The following is an 18,907-nucleotide window of genomic DNA, read 5'->3' as shown; positions in this document are numbered from 1 at the left end:
CAAAGTAAAAATAAAACACAAGCCCTCCGTCTTCCCATGACTTACGATAGACTTGCAGGTTGTAGCGCTTGGTGGTGGTGTAGGGCTCAGCCTGTGTATTTATGTCTGCTTTGTAGTCTCCTGCGTCTTCCATCCTCAGATTGCTAATGACCAGATCGTACTTCGGACCTAAGGCATGTATCCGTTCATAATAATTTCTGTGGGTCACAGAAACTCTGGGTGCCATTTCTGAGTCTCCTGGTGTTACATAAGCAACAGATGTTTTAGAAGTCCAAGCAATGTTTTTAACTTGCTGGGGTTCTTGGATATTTACAGGAAAAGTGACTGACTCTCCCAGAATCCCATTCACTGTGATGATTTCTGAGTCTTTTCCAGCTGCTTCTGGCCCTGAGAACATAAAAAGAAAACTGTAGCCATCTGACTGTTGCACCTTTTTCAATTCCTAATCTTTCTGGCCTTGGAGCTCCCTGAGGAGCTGCCACAAATGCAGTTCACCCAGTTTCTTGAAGATGTCTTTTTTTCTTTTCTTTTTTTTTTTTTTTTGTGCATTCTACTCTAGGTATATTTGATATGTCATGACAACTAAATTTTCTAAAGCATTCTCATTCAAAAGCTAAGTTTCTCATTAGAGATCCATTTTGTTAAAAATATTTTTACTTAGACTTACAGACTCTGAAAGTTAGAAGGCATTTGAGAGGTGAAGGCCATAAGCCTCCATGTAGTGTAAGATATTAGGTGCATTTCTTTCCCAAGATCATATTGCCAAGTGGTGGAAGAGCTGGAACAAGAACCTGGAATATCTTGGCTGATGGAGTCTTGGGTCATTGCTTTTTATTTTCCTGTGATCTCTGCAAAAAGCAAGTAACCATTTGTCTCTCTTCTTGGAAGATACAGGAAGAGAGTGTTTTGGAGTTTCTGGAGAAAATATTCCCCAAGTTGGTGATTTTGGGGGATATTTTTCTGTTTACTTCCATATTCATAGTCTCTAGAAGAGTGCCAGACACATAGAAGGGGCTTAATAAATATTTGTGGAATTAATTGATAGAATTTATTCATGTGTTTCCTAGACTCTCTTGGAACAACTTCTGAAGTAAGCAAGTTTTGTTTATTCATTCATACATTTGTGAATGAATGAGTGTATTTTTTCAGGATCAGTTTTGTTCCAGATACTATGGTGGGTATTTATTAATTCAATTCATAATATAAGTGTTTTTTGGACATCTACCCTTTTAAATAAGATATAAGGAGCTGGGGATACAATGGCGAGAAGAACAGACATAATTCTTGCTGTTTGGGACTTACAGTCAGAGGAAGATACCAATGTTGATCAGATAATCATACAAACAAATGGATAGGCACAAAATATGTAAGTATTATGGTGATTTGAGAGAGACCAACAAGGGGACTTGATCTGCTCTGGGAATTCAGGGAACATTTCCTAGTGAAAGCTGAAGGATGAATGCTTTTAAAACGTAACATAAGAAGATGAAAAGCTTATTTTCTCCTCCCTTTTCTCTCCTCTATCATTTTTGAAGATAAACTGTTTTAATATATAGTTTGTAAAATGAGAGACAACGTAATTTTAAGACATTATTTTTCTGCTCTTCCTCCTCCTCTTCATTATCCTGTAATTCTCAATGAGGGCTCTTTAGTGAGAAATACTGTTTGGGGCAAGCATAGATGATATCCAAAGTATTTAATAACCAGTATGACATGGACCCTGACCAATCAGAAAGGGTGTTAGCCATAAACTAAACTAGTTGGGCGGTTCTGGTGTGTACTGGCTGCATGTAGGTTCTGATGACCACAACATCAGTTTTCCACATAAGTGTGTTCAGGCTGACCCTAAAGTTTATCCAAGGCTTGGTATGTGGAAGAATAAGGATCGTAAAGTATACACATCACTTTAAAGTGGTACAAAACAAAGGGATTTCTTAACCTGATGGTGCTGTCTCACTTTGGCTACCCTTGCTCTTCAGCTCAGCAACCACTGAAAGAGTCTTAGGGACAGCTGATGTAAACCTCTTTCCTTTCTGACCAACAGAGATTTTCCCGTAGGAGCAGTATCCAGGACAAGGCCTGAGGATTTAGTTGGGGGGTGGCTAAGTACAGAAGATATAACAGGCTGGGGAGTGTGTGGGGTGGGAGTAGGAAGGGGGAATTGGGAACCCTTATCTGCAAACATTTATTAAGTGCTAATTATGTGTCAGATGCTGTGTTAGGGACACAGGGATAAACAGGACATTGTTGCAGCCCTGAGGAGCTCACAGCCCAGAAAATAAAACAGATATGGACACAAGTGAAAGATAACACAACACGATGAGTGCTAAATGGTAAAAGCAATAGAAATAAGTCATTGGGGTGGCAGGTCAGAAAGAGGCTAATGCTGCCTTTGGTGGTAAGAGTAATAGTTTGCTAAAATTCAAGAACATTAATTCTCCCAGATAAACTGTTTTTCTGTACTGACGAGTTCAAGGAGAGGGGTGTTTGTAGTGTCCCAGCCTGAATCCCTGGATGGTCCTGGAATGGGCATGTGATCTATGCAGTTGCACAAAACCCTGAGCTCAAAAGGACCCTGAACTGGACTTAATGCTGCGTTGCCACCTTTAAATTCTACATAATATTTAAACAAGGGGCCCTCCACTTTCATTTTGCACTGGGCCTCGCAAATCATCTAGCCAGTCCTGGTCTCAGATCTTCCATGTCTCAAGTCTTTTTTGAAGTCAGGCCCTAGTGCTTAATTGCCACACTACGCTACGGATTGAGATTAGGTGTGAGGAGATAGACAGAACATAGATTCCACAGACTCGTAATTTTGCTGGGTTCTCTCACCAAACCCCAGGAAGTATGTAGGTAGATTACTAAGGCTGAGACCTTCTTAATATTAGGGCCGTTGAGCAGCCACAGTGGTTGGTGTGTGGTGCAGTTTTAAAAGTATGTCTCATCTCCTGTAGCAAGTCATTCAGGAAGTGATGGTGGGGTATCAAACAGCAATCAGGCAGTGGGGGTGGTGGATAGGCAAAGCTGGGGGAAGCTGTTATTTGTGCTGCTGATGTTGTTGGCATGAATACTTTGCTTGCTAGAAAAGGCAAAGGGGTTGCACATGTTTAAGATGAAGATTCTGCCACCTTCAAACACTCCAACTGTGCTTTGAGAGAGGCAACTGCAAAACCATTGCATGCAGTGGAAAGATAGGGAGGCAGAAGGCATAGGTGTAAGTACTTCTACTTATGAGCTGGACAACCTTAACGAGGTCACAAAACCTTTCTTTTTTATTTATTTATTTTTTTTGAGACAAAGTCTTACTCTTTCACTGTCACCCAGGCTGGAGTGTAGTGGAATGATCTTGGCTCACTGCAACCTCCGCCTCCTGGGTTCAGGCAGTTCTCCTGCCTCAGCCACCTGAGTAGCTGGGATTATAGGTGCATGCCATCATGGCCAGCTACTTTTTGTAATTTTAGTAAAGACAGGGTTTCAACATGTTGGCCAGGCTGGTCTTGAACTCCTGACCTCAAATGGTCTGCCCACCTCAGCCTCCCAAAATGCTAGGATTACAGGTCACAAAACCTTTCTGAGCCTCCGTTTCTTCATCCATAGAATGAAAATAATAACTATGCTATTTGTCCTATTTGGTGAACAGCAAATGATGTAATATGAGTAGAAATGCTTTGCTGATCATCAAGGCAAAATAAATGTTAGTTATTTCTGGAGTTGATAATGATATCTTAACATTCATCATATGTTCTTTATCATCACTTTAACAAGTGGTACCTGCCCTTTGGGCCTGCCCTAAGCCATCGTTATGATGGTCTTCATGATGCCAGGACCATACTGGAGCATATATCAACAGCCATTTTTAAGGGCTAATTCAAGTAAAGCCTGGAGGGACAGTTTTAGGTACCCTGGATAGACTTTATTCTGCTCTTAGAAGACTTTAAGATTTAAAAGAAAGAATGTCCATATCAATCAATCCCAACATTTATTTTTCTAGGTGCTAAGGGGACTCTAACATTATGTTATCACTGGAAATGACCTTACTAAAATCTAATTTCAGAGATAACTTATGGCACAAAAACATCTTGAGGACTTACCATGAAATGCACTATGCTAGTCTATGGAAAAGACAGATTCTCCGCCTTTTTGGGGGAATTTGATACCTGGTTAGGGAAATAAGATACACATACACACAATTCTGCTTTGCAATATGAGATAGTAAATAAGAAATTCAAGTGAATGGTAGAAACAGTGGTTACGATAGGAATTCTAAGAAGGGAGGGATCGCTGAGCTGTAGTGGTTAGAAAAAACATCTCAAAGAAAGTAGAATTTGAGGAGGATTTTGAAGGGTGAATAGAATTCTACTTGATGGAAAGGGAAAGGAAGAGTGTCTCAAGTCCTTGGATCCTGAATAAAAGTTTAGAAGCAGAAACTGTGATGTTAGTTGGATGAATATAAATTTGCATATCAGAGTGGACAGAGGTACAGCTGGAGATACAAATTAGGTTTAGATTTGAGACAGCCTTCAGTTTGAGGTCTCCACCAGAGGCAGAGGGGAACTATTAAGGTTTTTGAGGGTGAAGATTAAAATAATGTTTTAGTCATCGTAAGCTAGTAATAATGTGTGGGGAGGAAAACAGGAAAGAGAGGCTGCATCAGAGAGGCCATTTAGGGAATACTGTAGTCTTCTGGGCATGAACCAGGGGACGATAACGGGAATGGAAAGGAAGGGCTGGATTTGACGATAACACAGAGAAAGGCAAGAAATAAAGAGGCATCTGCTAGAATGCAATTGTTCATCAATATATTTTGAGTTTCTATTTTATGTCATTGAAAAACTCATAAAGTTTATGATGGAAATAAGTCAAAGGGGGAAGGACAAGTTTAATCTTAGAAATATTAAATTTCAGATGACGGTGGACCCTATAAGTAAGCTGTTGGAAGGATGGAAGATAAGGAGAGAGGATGGACTTGAAGTATTATTTGGGGCATTGTGGCAGAATCTGCTAGCTGTTTTCCAATATATGTTCCCTCCTTCATTCTTAGTAATAGAATCGTTAAATTTTAGCAGGGCATAGAGCCACCCAGAGTAAAGACTATATTTTCCTGCTTTCTTCTAGCTAACGTTGGTCATACGACTAAGTTCGGCCCAACAGAATAAAAATGGAAGTGTTGTATATGACTTCTATGTCTTTAAGAAGAGTGGGGAACCTGGTGTGGTGGCTCACATCTGCAATACCAACACTTTGGGAGGCTGCGGCAGGTGGATCGCTTGAGCCTAGGAGTGCAAGGCCAGCCTGGGTAACATGGCAAAACCCTGTCTCTACAAAAAAGTACAAAAATTACCTGGGCATGATGGTGCACACCTGTAGTCCCAGCTGCCCAGGAGGCTGAGGTGAGAGGATCACCTGAGCCCAAGGGGGTCAAGGTTGCAGTGAGCCAAGACCACACCACTACACTCCAGCCTGGGTGACAGAGTGAGACCCTGTCTCAGAAAAAACCAATAAATAAATACATACATGAGGGAAATTTGCTCTTTTCATCTCTTCCTTGCTTTTGCAGGCCAGAGGTCCATGACAGCTGGATCTTAGACAAACATTCTGTGTCATGAGGAGGAAGCCAAATTCTGAGGATGGTGGAGCAGGAAGATAGAAGTCAGAACCCTAATGACCTTGTGAACTATTCTACCGACTGTGAACTGCCAACTCCGGACTTTTTTACATGAGCAAGAAATAAACTTCTTTCTTGTTTAAGGCATTCTTATTTTAGTGTCTCTGGTACTTACTGTAACACTGAAATCCAACAGGTTTAGAAATCATCCACAGAAATGGAGTGGGTGAAGGAGAGGAGGGTCATTCAGGAAGAGTAAGCCTGAAGTCCATGACTGAGCCTTGTAAGAGTGCTCACATTTATAGAAGAGGCACCATCAAGAGAAACACAATAGACCAAGCAGTACGAGTGCAAGAGAGGCACCAATAATGAACGATATCACAGAGAGGAGAAAGAGTGTCAAGGAGGAGATTGCCACTGATGTCTAATGATTCAGTGTTCAATGGGATAAAGACTGAAAATGGCCCTGGGTTTGCCCGTTACGAGGTTATTGATGGCCTTTGAGAATATAGTGCAAGTAAGACAACTCGATGGAAGGCCAGAGTCTAGGGGACTGACACAGTAGGTAGCAAAGTGTGGAGGAAAAATTTGACAGCGAAAGAAGGGAGATGAGATAGGACAGTAGCTAGAGGGTCAGGTAAAACTAATTTATTTTCGTTTTAAAATAGAAGAGACTGGGGGTTGTGGGGGAGGTGCTAGGGAGGGTGAACAGAGAGAGATATCCCCAGTGGGCCTGCTCTAGGTTAGATGCTTCTGCCCATGGCCTCTCTGGAACTCCAGGTTTCCCTCTCATAGCACTTGCCACATTGTGTGGTGGTCATCAATCTGTGTGTCTGTGTTCTAGACACTGTGAATGACTTGAGTCCAGGGGCCTTGCCTTAAACCTCTGGTACACAGTACAGCACAAGACATACAGACTACTAATGCTTGTCATGGAACAAAAGATGCAAAGGAAAGGGCAGGCAGTGGAAGCTATAGGTTTAAGGAGGGTCACACCCTCACCTAAAGTGGAAAGGGGAGAGGAAAGGACGAGTGAAAGAGCAAAGGTATTTTGAAATGTTTTTAAAGATGGTGATAGGAAGAGGCTGCTTGGTGATGTACAGTGAGCACAGATTTGAGCCACATGGGCTTGTTCTCAGGTTCAATCCCTGGCATTTGCTGAGGCCCTCATCTTACTTGACTACAAGATAGGCTATAATAATGCCTGCCTTATCGAATTGTTTTGAGGACACATAGAAGGTGCTTAATACGGAGTGGACATTTTGGAATAGATAGGGTAAAACAGAAGGCAATCGTTCTTGGTGGCCTTCATCTCTTCAGTAATGTAGGAGGGTAGACTATCTGCTAACAGTGAGGAGGCAAGAGTGGGACCAGCTAGGAGGTATACAGACTAAAGGTGTAGATTTTGAATCTAGGAATATTTGAACCTAGCTGTGTTATCTTGAGAAAATTACTGAAATTCACTCTTCCTCAGGTGCCTCATCTGTAAAGCGTGGATAATTATTAAATGCAATTGCGAATGCCTGGCACATATAAATGGTAGTTGCTATTATTTTGGTGAATGTAAAAATTGGGAGGAAACGTTACTATAAGGAACACCACAGGGAGTCAAGAAGAGATTGACGAAGGGGATCAAGTGTTTGCTAAGTACCCTTGGGAGCCCAGTGAAGAAGCAGTAACCCACATTTACAACCTTTTCCAGTGTAATTTCGTGACCTTCCTATGCCAGAACACAAATGGGAAAGGTAGGAGAAAGGCTATACCTCCAGAGGAGAAGCAAAGGCAAGAAAAGGCTGAAACCCTGGGGTGAAGGCTTAGATGGAAAAACCTGTTCACTGTGACTCTTAGGTAGCTATGGCAGAGAGGGAACCTAGGACCCAGGGGACAGGATGACCAGTGTTGAAAGAGAGCACTGAGGACTGGTTGCTCACTGGAGGTTGACTTCCCCTCCTGGATTGGGCTGGGGCACCCTTCCCAATGCAATACACCTTTCTGTGTCTAAGATGATAACCCTGTTTCCCTGGATGATCCTAGTTGTATGGATGGATTTTACAAATGTACATTTCATGGTTAGGTAGCTCAAAGCCACTGACTAGAAGAAGACAACAGGGATCGTGAGAAAAAGAAGAACATTTGAAAAAACAACAACAACAACAACAAAAAAGGAAGAATCAGAAACCCATATGAAGTATAAAGATTGATGGGGTATGAGGCTTTTAACTGGTAAGAGGAAAATTCTTCAAGGCTGGGCAAGCAAAACCTACTGAAGTGTTGGGTGGAATCCAAAGTCAAATACGGATGACAATGGAGAGGTCATTTAGACCTAAAACCCCATAGTTCTCCTTAAATTCTATTAAAAATGAACACAGTGTACCCTTGGAGTTTGGGGAGCTCTCTATTCTTCTTTCATAACCTTTACCATCACTACTAGGCTCTGCCTGATCTGCCCCTACTTCTCTCCTACTCCAACCACATCAGCTCCCTCTGTTCTGTAAACAGGCCAAGGGCACTTTGCCTTAGAGCTTTTGCACCATTGTTCTCCTCTTTTCCTACCACACTCTTTTCAGCAGCCCCCTACTTTGTTCAGGTTTCTGTCCCAACATCACCTCATTAGAAAGAGCTTTCCTGGTCACTGTGCCTAAAATAGCAATCCCCACCCCATCATTTTCTCTTGCCTTGCCTTGCTATCCTCTTCATTGTGGTTATCACCACTAACGCATTGCCTGTGCATATTTATTGATCGTCTCCCAACCTATCCCCTCAATACACTGCTACTATAATGCAATTATCAAGAATGCAAATGTTTGTTTCAATCACTACTGTTCCTCCAATAACTAGTGGATGATTATTAAATGTTTGTTGAAAAAATGAACACCAGCCTGGGTAACACAATGAGATCCCGTCTCTATGAAAAATAAAATTAAAAAAAATAGTCAGATGTGGTAATGCATACCTGTAGTCTCAGCTACTTGGGAGGCTGAGACAGGAGGATCACTTGAGTCTGGGAAGTCAAGGCTGCCGTGAACCATGATTGTGCTACTGCCCTCCAGCCTGGGTGACAGGGCAAGACTCTGTCTTAAAAAATTTTTTCTTTTTTGCAACTGACTCAATTATCCTTTTCCAACAATAGAAAAACAAGGCAGAAAATCTCAGCAAGAGAAAGAGAGAGGGCAAGAGAGGACTCTTTACTGATCTCTGGGTCTTGATGTGAAAGGTCAAGTATTTAAACTGATTATTAACAAGCAGCAGATGGCTAACTGCAACTTCCTTCTATATTCTATATTGTTTGTGAAGAAAATTTTTTAGATCCACAGAATGGGGACCCACAACATAGTTAGTAAAAGTGTTCTGAACCAGGGATTAGGAAACACATTTGAGTCAAGGGTCTGTTGTTGACTAGCTAAATGACCATGAATGTCACTTACTTGCTAAGTCCGAGGTTTCTAGTTGGTAAAAGAAATAAAACAGAGCTGTCCTGCCACTTTGAGGAATTATGAGGATTAAATGACACAAGAGTGCTCTCAAGTGTGTGTACTAATGGAGAAGAGTCTAGTGGTTCCAAGGGGAGCCTTGCCTTGTGGAGTCACCTGTGTGGCACAATGAGTTAGTCACTGAGACCTAGGCTGCCTGGGCTAAAATCCTGGCTCCGTCAGGGACTGTCCATGAACCCTAGGGAAAGTCAGTAACCTCTCTGTGCCTCAGTTTCCCTAACTTTAAAATGAAGGTAATATTAGCACATTAGTGAAGGTAATAGTAGCACAATATTTGACCTCATAAAAATATTATGAGGGTTAAATGAGTTGATATTTGTAGACCTCTTAGAATAGTGCCTGGCGTATGCTTGGCACTAGAGGTGTTTGCTATGTAAAACAAATAAATATCTTCAAAGAGACTAAAATAACACCTCAGACAACTATGAAGGGAAAAATTAGAGTTAGGGTATTGGGGAGATGTTAAAGTCAGCAAGTAGCTATTAATAAGAATGGAAATGGGGAAGACTGTACTGTTGCTTAACAGACACTTCTACCCCCTTACTTTCTTAGGATCCTCCAGATAAACATTTCTTGTCCTTTTTTTTGTGGCACTAGCTAAACTTCCCTCTCTTCTCCACCCACTGCTTCCTAGAGTCAAAAAGTGGGGGTGGAACATTGCTGAGTATTGCAGGTCTGGGAGAGTGACCAGAGGTAGCTTTAGCATGTGATATCCAGAAGACAATCCATTATAACTGTTCACATTGAGTGAAGGGATGCAGAGGGAAAGAGGAAGCACAGGGCTGGGCAGCCAGAAATTTTGTGTCATTCTCCAAAGCAACGGAAAGTCCTTGATCATGAGGTTTTAAGAAAAAGGAATCTACTACCCCCATGCAGTAGTACGTGGTTTTCCCCTGGGAGTTTTACTTTATATCACCTTTATTGGGATTTAGGTTTACTTGAATTGGTTCCTTCAAAACACACACACACACACACACAGATACACAGACACACACACACAGACACACACACACACACACACACACACACAATCTCAAAACAAACATGAGATCATGGCTCATCCACTGTTCTAACATTGCTGCCCTCTATTAGTGGGTACTTGAACATTGAGTATAACAAAGGAAACATGAGTACCTAGTTAGCTTCACCTATATCAGCCCCCAACTGATTGCTCATACCCCCTTCCAAGTTTCACATAGATGAGCCCAGTGATCTCCAAACTTACAGGTCCATCCCTCTCCTAAGGTCCAAGACAAGAAAGGTTTGATTTAGGAATACTTCAGTAGCCTGAATGGCTTGGAACTGACCATCAGGCTCCTGTTGTGAAGGTGCTCTGGCTGCCTTGTTGGACTCCATATTGATCTCCAGGACTGCTTCAGCAGTTGGAACTGACAAGGTAGGCCTCCACTACCTTCCACTGAAGGCCTGAGTTATTACAGAGGGAACAGCTTCCCACCCTCTGTTTGGAAGCTGGGTATTTGATAACCAGTTTTACCCATATATAATATATTTCCATTTCTATAACTGGATTTCTGCTTTTGAGCCCTTTCTGAATGTCTATGGTAGTTGTCTGCTTACATCTCATTCTAATACAGAGGCCTTGTCCTTATCTTGAAGACCCCACGATGCAAGGACTTCAGATCAGTGGCAGGTTGTTTGGTCAGCATACTTCCACAGGTAGGCTTCCTGTCTCTGAGACCCAGGATGATGGTTGGGGTGCAGTTACCCACAGTGGGTCCACTCATTTCTTGGAATTTTAAGTCTCAACTGCTGAAATGTCCATGACCATGTTCAACATCCAACAGGAAATCAACATCATGTTGATATTGGACTTTCATTTGTTCAAAGAAACTAATTCAAATCACATTTGAATAATATTAAAGTGAATGGTATTTGAAACATGTCTGGAGATGGTTATTTGCTTGGGTATTCTGCCTCACTGCCCTGCCTAAACTTCTGTTATTGGCAAGGACCTGCCAGCAGCTCCTTCCTCCTCTATGGGTGAGTATAGAGAAAGGCACAGCTTCTATCCAAATAATCCTGTCTTGACAGAACTAAATAAATCATCACTCTTTGCTGCCATATTCCCAAATATTAATAGTGGGGAGAGTAATTTACTCCACTTCAGCATCAAAGTGGGTCGCGGCAGCATGACTCAGAGGTTAAGTCTAACGACTCTGAAGTTTAAATTCTACTTCTTTCACTCTTTGGTTAAATGACCTTTGACTCTCTGTGTATCAGTGCTTTCATCTGTATATGCACACATAAACAGTACCTATCTCATAGTGTGTTGTAAAGATTAAACAAAATAATAACTGTAGACTACTTAGAGTAATGCCAAATATGCAGTGATTGCTCCATAAATGGTTATTTATTACTGTTACTGATGGGAGACAAGACAGGGAGTTGAAGAAATAGAAATAGGAATGGGGTAGAGAAAAGGAAGACTTAAGAGTGTGAGACAGAATATGTAGAGTGGATGGGCAAGGATTAAAACTGGTGGACTCCTCCATCTCCCACCCTCAGAGTGGGAGTGTCTCCTAGGGTATGTGGAGAGACAGTCAGAGTCATGGTGTTTCCAAAGTCATGATCAGAAAGTTGACATCAGAGCATAAGACTGTGAATTTTGACTCAGAGAAAACTTTTCCAACATGGAACAGTCATAAGTTTGCACACTCAGACTTTCCTTATGTCGGTGATTTCTGAGGGGAAATGGGGATTTCTCCCTGCATCTCTCCACTGCTTCTCAGCCTCTTCAACTGCTCTGAATTCCAGGGAAATGCATAAAGTGTAGACTCCTAAGGCCAATACTGAATGTAAGGGACTACCTCTACCAGTAACAGCAGCAGGAGGAATTCAGGGTATATTTTTATGCTCAGAAAAGTTTTCAGAATAATCCTTAAGAGGCAAACAGATAATTCAGTAAAGGTGGACGGTATGTAAAAAGCACTCCTGGCTTTACTTTTATAAAACAAACTCCCATTCCCCTTTCATGGATCCTTGATGAAATGAGTATCTCACTCCTAGTTTCCTTTTCCAGAACCCCGATAAACCAACACCTAAGCTCAAACTCCCACCACCTTTTCTCCTGTTTATGTTCCTTGGACAATTCCCTGACAGAGGAGTCCTGCCCAGGATCTCTGTGTGGTAAAGCCATGGCTCTTCCTAATAATGCATGAAAAGCGAGTGTGAAAAACAGCAGCATTAGCTAATATCTGTTAAGCATTTAATATATTTAGGTACTATGCCAAGCGTTATACATGCATTATCATCATTTTGATTCTCAAAACAATTCTACTGTATTAATACCCTCCCCATTTTGAAGCTGAAACAAGAGTCAGAGGAGGAATATAACTTCCTCTAGGTCACAAAACTCATAAGCAATTCACTACTAGCTGATTTGACAACTTTATTTCAGTTTCGGTAGATGAAAGAAGTGTATCCTAGAGCTACCTTTTATTTTAGCAGGTGTTAACCTTTTGAAGAGCATCAAGAATTTGAAAGCAATGAGTGAAGAGGTCAGGTGGAGCAGAAAGAAGGTCCAATGGGATTGGGATTAACCTTGGGATTAGAAAAACCAACGTATATTTCCAGCTTTACCAATTTAGGTAGTGAAATTTCAGGTGAATTTTTTAACTCCTAAATCTTAGTTTATTATTTTTCTTGCATAATGGGATTAATAACATCTATCTTTCCCATCTCAATTGTTTTCATATGGATAACATGAAAATGTAGGCATAAACATCATAGAATGTTTTGCAAATTAAGTGGTATCAAATGCTACCTTGTCTAATCTCTCTCTGGAAGATTAAGGACATCCCTAGTACCAACTTTTCCTCACCTACTTGCATTTTCTGTCTGTCATTCTAGAGCGACCAGCAGAGGCTCCAAAAATTTGGTCTGACTAGTGATTACAATCTCCATGAAGTTCAAATTAAAGGAGCCATAGCTTGAAATGGCCAAGGGAACCAGAGAGATCACGGTGCATTGATTTTACCTTTTCCAGAAAATCCTAATGTACTAGGTTCCCAGGGTTCTCACTCACACCAGAATTTTGCTAGTGCATTTTCAGGACTGGCAAGAGATACCAGAAGTAGATTTAGAAGTTCCAAACATAGTAAATTTCTGTTAGACAGAGCAGTTGTTTGTATTTAATGAGATAATATGTACGATGACACAGCACTCCCAGAACTGTGTTGTTATAATTTCCTTTGTACCAATAACAATCAATATTCATGTTGTTCTTTTAGTTTACTCTTATGCCATAAATGAGAAAAATAGGGTTTTAAATTCAAGTTCTCCAATTCTTTTTTGAGACTATTTGTAAAAAATGGGATAATAATCTCTTCCTCATTTATTTTAGACTTTCTTGAGGATAAAAGCAGAGTAATAGCTCTAACTGTGTTTTGAAAATAAAGGGAGTTTATAGAGATGAGGCTCAACAATGATAATGATGAGTCATCCATCACTCTAACCTGATAACCTGATAGAACAATCAACTATAATTAGGAAAGACATTTTCTCCCTCAAACACCATCACAGTTGAGTGCTAAGAAGAGACTACTTGTAAGTCATTTGAGCTTTTAGATGATCTTTCTTCTGCCAGGCTTTGTGGGTGGGTTTACCAAGTGCTGACTCCTCTGAGAAGGTTTTGCCTCAGACCTTTGAAAACTGAGATCTCCAAAACTAGATAAAACTCAGAAATATAAACTTTAAAGCTGAAAAACACTTAGGTTTGAATTTTAAGTCTCTCCCCAGCCAGTTGGAGTACAGTAGATACTGAGACCCAGGGTGTTCTGTTAAATACAGATCAAAAAGACAGTTCAGTATCTTCCTTAAGGGCAATTTTTAAAACTTTATGGAAAACCAGGAGGGGATCAGCAAGGGTCAGAACTCACAGGTTTGCAGGCAAAGGAGCAAGATCCATAGGTGGTGCTGAGCCATCTCTCTCAGGGTCTAACCTTCTGCAGAAAAGCACGGCACTGTTCTGGCAGAGTCAGTTTCACTTTTCTTCCTCCTTTTTATAACTACGTTTAAGAAAGGAAGTGCAAGTTAACTGATTTAGTTAACATTGGTCTTTGTATTACTGTGCTAGTTTTTTCCAATTTAAAGTGCCTAGCATTAATTATTTATTAAACAAATATTTATTGTGTGCCTATTATGTGCCAGGCACTCTTCTGGGTGTTGGCAATATACAGAGCAACAAAGCAATCGATCACCCTCCTTTCATGGAGTTTATACTCTTTTTTTTTTTTTTTAAATTTATTTATTATTATTATACTTTAAGTTGTAGGGTACATGTGCATAACGTGCAGGTTTGCTACATATGTATACTTGTGCCATGTTGGTGTGCTGCACCCATCAACTCGTCATTTACATCAGGTATAACTCCCAATGCAATCCTTCCCCCCTCCCCCCTCCCCATGATAGGCCCCGGTGTGTGATGTTCCCCTTCCCGAGTCCAGGTGATCTCATTGTTCAGTTCCCACCTATGAGTGAGAACATGCGGTGTTTGTTTTTCTGTTCTTGTGATAGTTTGCTAAGAATGATGGTTTCCAGCTGCATCCATGTCCCTACAAAGGACACAAACTCATCCTTTTTTATGGCTGCATAGTATTCCATGGTGTATATGTGCCACATTTTCTTAATCCAGTCTGTCACTGATGGACATTTGGGTTGATTCCAAGTCTTTGCTATTGTGAATAGTGCTGCGATAAACATACGTGTGCATGTGTCTTTATAGCAGCATAATTTATAATCCTTTGGGTATATACCCAGTAATGGGATGGCTGGGACATATGGTACATCTAGTTCTAGGTCCTTGAGGAATCGCCATACTGTTTTCCATAATGGTTGAACTAGTTTACAATCCCACCAACAGTGTAAAAGTGTTCCTATTTCTCCACATCCTCTCCAGCACCTGTTGTTTCCTGACTTTTTAATGATCGCCATTCTAACTGGTGTGAGATGGTATCTCATTGAGGTTTTGATTTGCATTTCTCTGATGGCCAGTGATGATGAGCATTTTTTCATGTGTCTGTTGGCTGTATGAATGTCTTCTTTTGAGAACTGTCTGTTCATATCCTTTGCCCACTTTTTGATGGGGTTGTTTGTTTTTTTCTTGTAAATTTGTTTGAGTTCTTTGTAGGTTCTGGATATTAGCCCTTTGTCAGATGAGAAGATTGCAAAAATTTTCTCCCATTCTGTAGGTTGCCTGTTCACTCTGATGGTAGTTTCTTTTGCTGTGCAGAAGCTCTTTAGTTTAATGAGATCCCATTTGTCAATTTTGGCTTTTGCTGCTGTTGCTTTTGGTGTTTTAGACATGAAGTCTTTGCCCATGCCTATGTCCTGAATGGTACTACCTAGGTTTTCCTCTAGGATTTTTATGGTATTAGGTCTAACATTTAAGTCTCTAATCCATCTTGAATTAATTTTCGTATAAGGAGTAAGGAAAGGATCCAGTTTCAGCTTTCTACTTATGGCTAGCCAATTATCCCAGCACCATTTATTAAATAGGGAATCCTTTCCCCATTTCTTGTTTCTCTCAGGTTTGTCAAAGATCAGATGGCTGTAGATGTGTGGTATTATTTCTGAGGACTCTGTTCTGTTCCATTGGTCTATATCTCTGTTTTGGTACCAGTACCATGCTGTTTTGGTTACTGTAGCCTTGTAGCATAGTTTGAAGTCAGGTAGCGTGATGCCTCCAGCTTTGTTCTTTTGACTTAGGATTGTCTTGGAGATGCGGGCTCTTTTTTGTTTCCATATGAACTTTAAAGCAGTTTTTCCAATTCTGTGAAGAAGCTCCTTGGTAGCTTGATGGGAATGGCATTGAATCTATAAATTACCTTGGGCAGTATGGCCATTTTCACGATATTGATTCTTCCTATCCATGACATGGTATGTTCTTCCATTTGTTTGTGTCCTCTTTTATTTCACTGAGCAGTGGTTTGTAGTTCTCCTTGAAGAGGTCCTTTACATCCCTTGTAAGTTGGATTCCTAGGTATTTTATTCTCTTTGAAGCAATTGTGAATGGAAGTTCATTCCTGATTTGGCTCTCTGTTTGTCTGTTACTGGTGTATAAGAATGCTTGTGATTTTTGCACATTAATTTTGTATCCTGAGACTTTGCTGAAGTTGCTTATCAGCTTAAGGGCTGAGACAATGGGGTTTTCTAAATAAACAATCATGTCATCTGCAAACAGGGACAATTTCACTTCTTCTTTTCCTAACTGAATCCCCTTGATTTCTGTCTCTTGCCTGATTGCCCTAGCCAGAACTTCCAACACTATGTTGAATAGGAGTGGTGAAAGAGGGCATCCCTGTCTTGTGCCAGTTTTCAAAGGGAATTTTTCCAGTTTTTGCCCATTCAGTATGATATTGGCTGTGGGTTTGTCATAAATAGCTCTTATGATTTTGAGGTACGTTCCATCAATACCGAATTTGAATTTTGTCAAAAGCCTTTTCTGCATCTATTGAGATAATCATGTGGTTCTTGTCTTTGGTTCTGTTTATATGCTGGATTATGTTTATTGATTTGCGAATGTTGAACCAGCCTTGCATCCCAGGGATGAAGCCCACTTGATCATGGTGGATAAGCTTTTTGATGTGTTGCTGAATCCGGTTTGCCAGTATTTTATTGAGGATTTTTGCATCGATGTTCATCAGGGATATTGGTCTAAAATTCTCTTTTTTTGTTGTGTCTCTGCCAGGCTTTGGTATCAGGATGATGTTGGCCTCATAAAATGAGTTAGGGAGGATTCCCTCTTTTTCTATTGATTGGAATAGTTTCAGAAGGAATGGAACCAACTCCTCCTTGTACCTCTGGTAGAATTCAGCTGTGAATCCATCTGGTCCTGGACTTTTTTTGGTTGGTAGGCTATTCATTATTGCCTCAATTTCAGAGTCTGCTATTGGTCTATTCAGGGATTCAACTTCTTCCTGGTTTAGTCTTGGAAGAGTGTAAGTGTCCAGGAAATTATCCATTTCTTCTAGATTTTCCAGTTTATTTGCGTAGAGGTGTTTATAGTATTCTCTGATGGTAGTTTGTATTTCTGTGGGGTCGGTGGTGATATCCCCTTTATCATTTTTAATTGCGTCGATTTGATTCTTCTCTCTTTTCTTCTTTATTAGTCTTGCTAGTGGTCTGTCAATTTTGTTGATCTTTTCGAAAAACCAACTCCTGGATTCATTGATTTTTTGGAGGGTTTTTTGTTTCTCTATCTCCTTCAGTTCTGCTCTGATCTTAGTTATTTCTTGCCTTCTGCTAGCTTTCGAATGTGTTTGCTCTTGCTTCTCTAGTTCTTTTAATTGCGATGTTAGAGTGTCAATTTTAGATCTTTCCTGCTTTCTCTTGTGGACATTTAGTGCTATAAATTTCCCTCTACACACTGCTTTAAATGTGTCCCAGAGATTCTGGTATGTTGTATCTTTGTTCTCATTGGTTTCAAAGAACATCTTTATTTCTGCCTTCATTTCGTTATGTACCCAGTAGTCATTCAGGAGCAGGTTGTTCAGTTTCCATGTAGTTGAGATGTTTTGATTGAGTTTCTTAGTCCTGAGTTCTAGTTTGATTGCACTGTGGTCTGAGAGACAGTTTGTTATAATTTCTGTTCTTGTACATTTGCTGAGGAGTGCTTTACTTCCAATTACGTGGTCAATTTTGGAGTAAGTACAATGTGGTGCTGAGAAGAATGTATATTCTGTTGATTTGGGGTGGAGAGTTCTATAGATGTCTATTAGGTCTGCTTGCTGCAGAGATGAGTTCAATTCCTGGATATCCTTGTTAACTTTCTGTCTCGTTGATCTGTCTAATGTTGACAGTGGAGTGTTGAAGTCTCCCATTATTATTGTATGGGAGTCTAAGTCTCTTTGTAAGTCTCTAAGGACTTGCTTTATGAATCTGGGTGCTCCTGTATTGGGTGCATCTATATTTAGGATAGTTAGCTCTTCCTGTTGAATTGATCCCTTTACCATTATGTAATGGCCTTCTTTGTCTCTTTTGATCTTTGATGGTTTAAAGTCTGTTTTATCAGAGACTAGTATTGCAACCCCCGCTTTTTTTTGTTCTCCATTTGCTTGGTAAATCTTCCTCCATCCCTTTATTTTGAGCCTATGTATGTCTCTACGTGTGAGATGGGTCTCCTGAATACAGCAGACTGATGGGTCTTGACTCTTTATCCATCTTGCCAGTCTGTGTCTTTTAATTGGAGCATTTAGTCCATTTACATTTAAGGTTAAGATTGTTATGTGTGAACTTGATCCTGCCATTATGATATTAACTGGTTATTTTGCTCGTTAGTTGATGCAGTTTCTTCCTAGTCTTGATAGTCTTTACATTTTGGCATGTTTTTGCAATGGCTGGTACCGGTTGTTCCTTTCCATGTTTAGTGCTTCCTTCAGGGTCTCTTGTAAGGCAGGCCTAGTGGTGACAAAATCTCTAAGCATTTGCTTGTCTGTAAAGGATTTTATTTCTCTTACACTTATGAAACTTAGTTTGGCTGGATATAAAATTCTGGGTTTAAAATTCTTTTCTTTAAGAGTGTTGAATATTGGCCCCCACTCTCTTCTGGCTTGAAGAGTTTCTGCCGAGAGATCTGCTGTTAGTCTGATGGGCTTCCCTTTGTGGGTAACCCGACCTTTCTCTCTGGCTGCCCTTAACATTTTTTCCTTCATTTCAACTTTGGTGAATCTGGCAATTATGTGTCTTGGAGTTGCTCTTCTCGAGGAGTATCTTTGTGGCGTTCTCTGTATTTCCTGGATTTGAATGTTGGCCTGCCCTACTAGGTTGGGGAAGTTCTCCTGGATGATATCCT

The 18,907-nt window shown here is 40.6% G+C and overlaps 1 protein-coding gene across 3 annotated transcripts in view; it reads right to left on the bottom strand.

Moving 5' to 3' along the window:
* Positions 1-14,100, bottom strand: part of CD84 (CD84 molecule) — a 38,278-nt gene extending 24,178 nt beyond the window's left edge. For all 3 annotated transcript variants that reach the window (XR_012089908.1, XM_007976484.3, XM_007976485.3), the window contains exons 1-2: positions 13,995-14,100; positions 46-387 (exon numbers count right to left, since the gene is read on the bottom strand). Coding sequence is in view for 2 of the 3 variants with exons in the window: in XM_007976484.3 (XP_007974675.1) it covers positions 46-387; positions 13,995-14,040 (388 nt within the window). In the remaining variant the exon portion in view is untranslated. The remainder of the gene's footprint in view (positions 1-45; positions 388-13,994) is intronic.
* Positions 14,101-18,907: the final 4,807 nt, after the last annotated feature.

The sequence above is a fragment of the Chlorocebus sabaeus genome, chromosome 20 (assembly GCF_047675955.1).
Source record: "Chlorocebus sabaeus isolate Y175 chromosome 20, mChlSab1.0.hap1, whole genome shotgun sequence".
NCBI lineage: Eukaryota > Metazoa > Chordata > Mammalia > Primates > Cercopithecidae > Chlorocebus > Chlorocebus sabaeus.
Note: the sequence above shows the minus strand (reverse complement) of the source record. Positions and strands in the feature narration are given on the sequence as shown.